Source organism: Hemibagrus wyckioides, linkage group LG12 (genome assembly GCF_019097595.1).
Source record: "Hemibagrus wyckioides isolate EC202008001 linkage group LG12, SWU_Hwy_1.0, whole genome shotgun sequence".
In the NCBI taxonomy this organism is placed as follows: Eukaryota; Metazoa; Chordata; class Actinopteri; order Siluriformes; family Bagridae; genus Hemibagrus; species Hemibagrus wyckioides.
The window spans coordinates 11,396,050-11,401,049 of record NC_080721.1 but is presented as its reverse complement, the minus strand read 5'-3'; the positions used below and the strand labels follow the sequence as shown (position 1 = coordinate 11,401,049).

The following is a 5,000-nucleotide window of genomic DNA, read 5'->3' as shown; positions in this document are numbered from 1 at the left end:
TGCGCATCTGCACATGATAAAATGCTTTTTATTGGAAATGGAACCAGAGTCGTCGTGACAGGTGAGTTTCATTTCATTCATTTCCCAAGTTAAGACAAAGGAAAGCTGCAGAACACGACATGCATGCTTTTACAATGTTACTGAGAGTTTAATCAAGGACACTAGAAGTTACAATACCAAAAAGTCATCTACATATTACACTACACACATTACCAAAAGTATATGCACCCCTGATCATCACACCTATGTGACCTTCTTGAAGATCCCACTCTAGAGCTGTGTTTGTACTTATAACCAGCTATAGACTTTTCTGTTCTTCTCTTCTCTTCTCTTCTCTTCTCTTCTCTTCTCTTCTCTTCTCTTCTCTTCTCTTCTCTTCTCTTCTCTTCTCTTCTCTTCTCTTCTCTTCTGGGTAGGTTTTCCACTAGATGTCAGAGCGTCACTGTGAGGATTTGTGTTAATTCATTCATTCATTCACAAGAGCATTAGTGAGATTCTGATTCATTAGTGAGACTCTGGTGTTGGGATGTTGATGAAGCTCCAGTTCCAGTTCATCCTAAAAGTGTTCATTCAGAGTCAGGGCTCAGTGCAGGACACCTTCACTCCAACCTTCACCTCCACACCATGTCTTCATGGAGCTCAGGAGGGGGTGCACATACTTTTGGCCACAGTGAATTTTTTGTGCAGTATTCAGTATGTATCTTCATTGTGCTTTGAAATATACACTGTCTGAAAAGCTTTTATAATGTTAGACAATGTTTAAAGTACAGGCTTTAAACAGATTTTACCGTGATGTTCATTTATTTATTTATTTATTTATTTATTTTTATTTACATTTATTTATTTATTTATTTATCTATCATTACTGGGACAGGAGAAAAGTGTCTTTTAGGGTTTCAAAAATTAATTTTCCTTTTTTTGATATTTATGTTGATGTACAGTATTCAGTATTCTTTGTGCTTTGCAATACACACTCTGGATATTTTTATTAAAATTAATACTTAACTTCATTTTTTTTTTTGTAAAGAAATCAATATTAAGATATTTGGTACTCTCTATCCATTTATAGTCATCTTTAAAAATTTCTCTCAGCACCTCAGGTAGAAAAAGTAGTTCCTTCTCTATTTTCACGCACTTAAAATTCCAAAATAAACGCAGCTCGTCATAAAAAAGTGAACATCTCTCCATCCTCCAGACTGCTCTACGTGATACAAAGTGCTGAGTCTCCTTCCAGAAAAAAAGAGAAAAAATCTATCTGACGTTGTTTTTAAAATAAATTGTTTATGTTAAGCATCGACTCGAAAATCAGCGCATTCATATAAATACACTATATGCATCATTTGCTATTATCAGACCTGCTGTTATAGAAATATAGCATTAATTAATCTATATATTCTAATATATCCAATATAATATAATATAATATAATATAATATAATATAATATTAAATATAATTAAAAAATATAATTAACACATTTTGTCCAATCAGAATGTAGACAACTAAATAAATATTTATGAAGTTTAGATGTAATAGGTGTGTGTGTGTGTGTGTGTGTGTTGTAGACACAGGTCCGTTAAATCTGTCTGTGGTTGTGTACACCCCGGTGGTGGAGGAGGTGGAGGAGGACGATCCCTCTGTTCTCCTGCAGTGTGTGGTGATGGACACTGTTCCCTCTCAGGTCAGAGTTTGGTGGTTGGTCGATGATGAAGAGCACACAGGATGGACAGAATCAGGCTGGACAGGACAAGACGATTCAGCCTCAGAATACACTCGAGCTCAGATCAGGATTACTGCAGAGGAATGGAGCGAAGCGACCATCGAGTGTGTTGTGAATTATAAAAACCAGACCGTGTCCCGAACTGTGCCACGACCAAGTAAGCAAACTTTAATGTGTTTCTGTGCTTCACCGGTAATTCAGCATTTTGTATTTTGTTTTAAAAATGTCCAGAAATCTGTATGTTAAAAGACCAAACTGAAATCGTGTCGGAATAAGATAAGATAAGATAAGATAAGATAAGATAAGATAAGATAAGATAAGATAAGATAAGATAAGATAAGATAATCCTTTATTCATCCCTCAGCTGGGAAATTTGCATAGTTACAGCGGTAAAGGGATATTAGCTAAAGAAAAAAATATTATCAAGCAAGGTGGCTTGAAATTATAATATATATATATATATATATATATATATATATATATATATATATATATATATATATATATATATATATATATATATATATAACAGAGAGAATTAAAAGATAAACAGCTATATAAAAAATATACAAAATATAGAGTATTTAAATATACGATGGTAATAATAATAATAATTATAATAATAATCATTTGTAATCTGATTATGATTTGACTAGTCACTTTTTATCCGTAACATTTAATAAATATATTTTCTCTCATTTTTCAATTTTTTTTTAATTATTTTATTTCTTACTTTATTATTATTATTATTATTATTGTTATTATTATTATTACAGGTCACTCGGTCTCATGTGCGTGGCTGCTGTACGGAGGCTGCACTGTCGCCATCTTTACCATCGCCGTGGCGATCACTGTGGTTTTGTGTTTAAGAAAAGGTGAATAAACCCACACACCATCTATCTGATCTTCATGATCTGAGAGCTTAGTGGTTCTGCTTTGATTCGCCTGAATTAGTGTAGAAGATACTTCACTACTTTATCATCAACAGCAACAGGATGTGCCCACACAGCAACACCCGAGCACTTGATCTTCAAAACGGGTCTGGACCTGTACACACTGCACTGAGCTAACAGCAGATTAGCTTAAAAACTAGCCTAGATCTAGTGTCTTAGCTTAAAAACTAGTCTGGACCTAGTGTCTTAGCTTAAAACCTAATCTGGACCTGTGCATACTTTACTTAGCTATCAACAGCTTAGCTTAAACCTTCACTTAACATGTTAGCTCAGCAACTAACAACTTTAACATATGTTTAGACCTGTATATGTTTGGCTAGCAACAACGTAGCTTTGAAATGGATCTGGATATGTGTTAACTTAGCTTTAACCACAACGACACGGCTTCAAATAACAACCTAGCATTCTGTGAGGTGTTTCTAATCATATCCTGTCCTCTAGTCCTCTGTCACGAAGATTTATTGTCTTATTTATACATGTCCTGGTTTAAATCAGAATGTTTAATGTTAATGCTAACTTCTGTCAGCTTCAACACAACGGTTTTAACGTTTTTTCCCCCCATTTTCTCTCAGAGAAGCGAATACTTCCAGCTAAAAGGTTTGTCTCACCTCCATTTTATACCTCAAATTCTTCTTCTCCTTTGGGCTTTTCCCTTCAGGGGTCTCCACAGCGAATCATCTCTCTCCCCCTATCCCTATCTTCTGCATCCTCAACACTTGCACCCACTAGCTTCATATCCTCATTTATTACATCCATGTACCTCCTCTTTGGACTTCCTCTTTGCCTCCTGCCATTCAGCTCCATGTCCAACATTTTCCTACCGATATACTCACTCTCCCTCCTCTGAACATGTCCAAACCATCTTAAGCCGTCCTCCCTAACTTCATCCCCCAAGTTAAGCTAATCTTTCTGGTATTTTCAGGCACAGTGATGACGTGGATACTCGGCGTAAACACCGGGCCAAAGGTAAAAATATCTCACATGGATATTCAGATTATTTGTATTAATACGATTAATCTAAAGTTCATGTCGTCTGCTCCTCAGGAAAACAGGAAACACTCAGGAACAATCTACAGAAACCTGCTGAAGTATCGGTATGCTATTGAACCCTGTGCGCACACACACACACACACACACACACACACAAGCTTACTCATGGTCATTTCTTGTCTTTCTGTTTCCATTCAGGAAGTGGAATATTCCTTTTTGAACCCTGAAATATTCAAACGGCAGCCTCCTCCTCCTCCCATCAACTTTGAATAACAAAAGTATAGGAACGTCTGTTTTTTCTTTTCATGTATTTGCTAAGAAAAAGTGTATCTGTACTTTACTTGAGTTCTGGAAACTTGTTACTTTAACTTCACTCCATTTGAAAGACAAATATTTTACTTTTTACTCCACTACATTTCTGTCAAGGTCACTGAGTATAAAGTAGTTACGTTAATAAGAGGGTGATTCCTTTTTCACTGAATGTCGTGAAATTCAGTGGTTTTCTGTCATTTTTTGAACTCTGATCAAAATGGTGGCAAAATGGACGAAGACAGATCATCGGCGCAGTGCAGGCATCCATGGCCATAGTTAGACAGTATGTTCGAGTTTTTAATAAAGAGTAAAGATTCTTTTCGTTTTAAATGTTTGCTTTGTTTCCCGAAAACAAACCACATCGCAGCCTCCATCTCTCCATCCAAACTCTCCATCCAACCATATTGAGGTATGTGTACTTTAAATTTCTGGTAAAAGCTTGAAATGGATATTCCCTGTGCCATGAAGTATGTATGGTAAAGCAAATGTTTTTTTTTTATGTATTTGTTTGCCTAGTTGCACCTGTATTTACAACTTTTACTTGTAATGAAGTAATGTTTGACCAGTAGTATCTGTACTTTCACTCAAGCAAGGAAGTTGTATACTTTGTCCACCTCTGTATTTATTGTAATCTGTTCAATTTATTTATAAAATTTTGCCTACTTTTTGTTTCATGTCTGTAGGTGTTAGACACTCAGGTACACACAGCAATCTCGCTCCATTTTTTAATTTAATTTTATTTTATTTTTTTTTTATGATACTGTGATGTGCAAATTTAGGATTTTCAATAAATCGTTAAAAATAAAATTTTAAATAAAATTCATTAAAAAATGTGTTTCGTGATTTATCTCTTTGAGGTGAATTTACTTGCTGAGGAGTGGGGTTTAATTTAACTTTTATTTAATTAACTAATTTTAAATAAATAAATAAATAAATAAACAAACAAACATTTTTAATCTAGAATTCTGTGCACAGAAGTTGTTGACTGATTCGATTTATTTTTTAGTAAATTTTTATAATAAAATT

The 5,000-nt window shown here is 34.6% G+C and overlaps 1 protein-coding gene across 2 annotated transcripts in view; it reads left to right on the top strand.

The window, feature by feature from the left end:
- Positions 1 to 4,771, top strand: part of LOC131362419 (uncharacterized) — a 6,391-nt gene extending 1,620 nt beyond the window's left edge. For both annotated transcript variants that reach the window (XM_058404409.1, XM_058404410.1), the window contains exons 2-8: positions 1 to 61; positions 1,565 to 1,876; positions 2,496 to 2,594; positions 3,245 to 3,269; positions 3,595 to 3,638; positions 3,717 to 3,766; positions 3,861 to 4,771. The exon at positions 1 to 61 is cut by the window's left edge and continues 254 nt beyond it. In XM_058404409.1, the coding sequence (XP_058260392.1) occupies positions 1 to 61; positions 1,565 to 1,876; positions 2,496 to 2,594; positions 3,245 to 3,269; positions 3,595 to 3,638; positions 3,717 to 3,766; positions 3,861 to 3,935 (666 nt within the window). In that variant the 3' untranslated portion in view covers positions 3,936 to 4,771. The remainder of the gene's footprint in view (positions 62 to 1,564; positions 1,877 to 2,495; positions 2,595 to 3,244; positions 3,270 to 3,594; positions 3,639 to 3,716; positions 3,767 to 3,860) is intronic.
- The last annotated feature ends 229 nt before the right edge of the window (positions 4,772 to 5,000 follow it).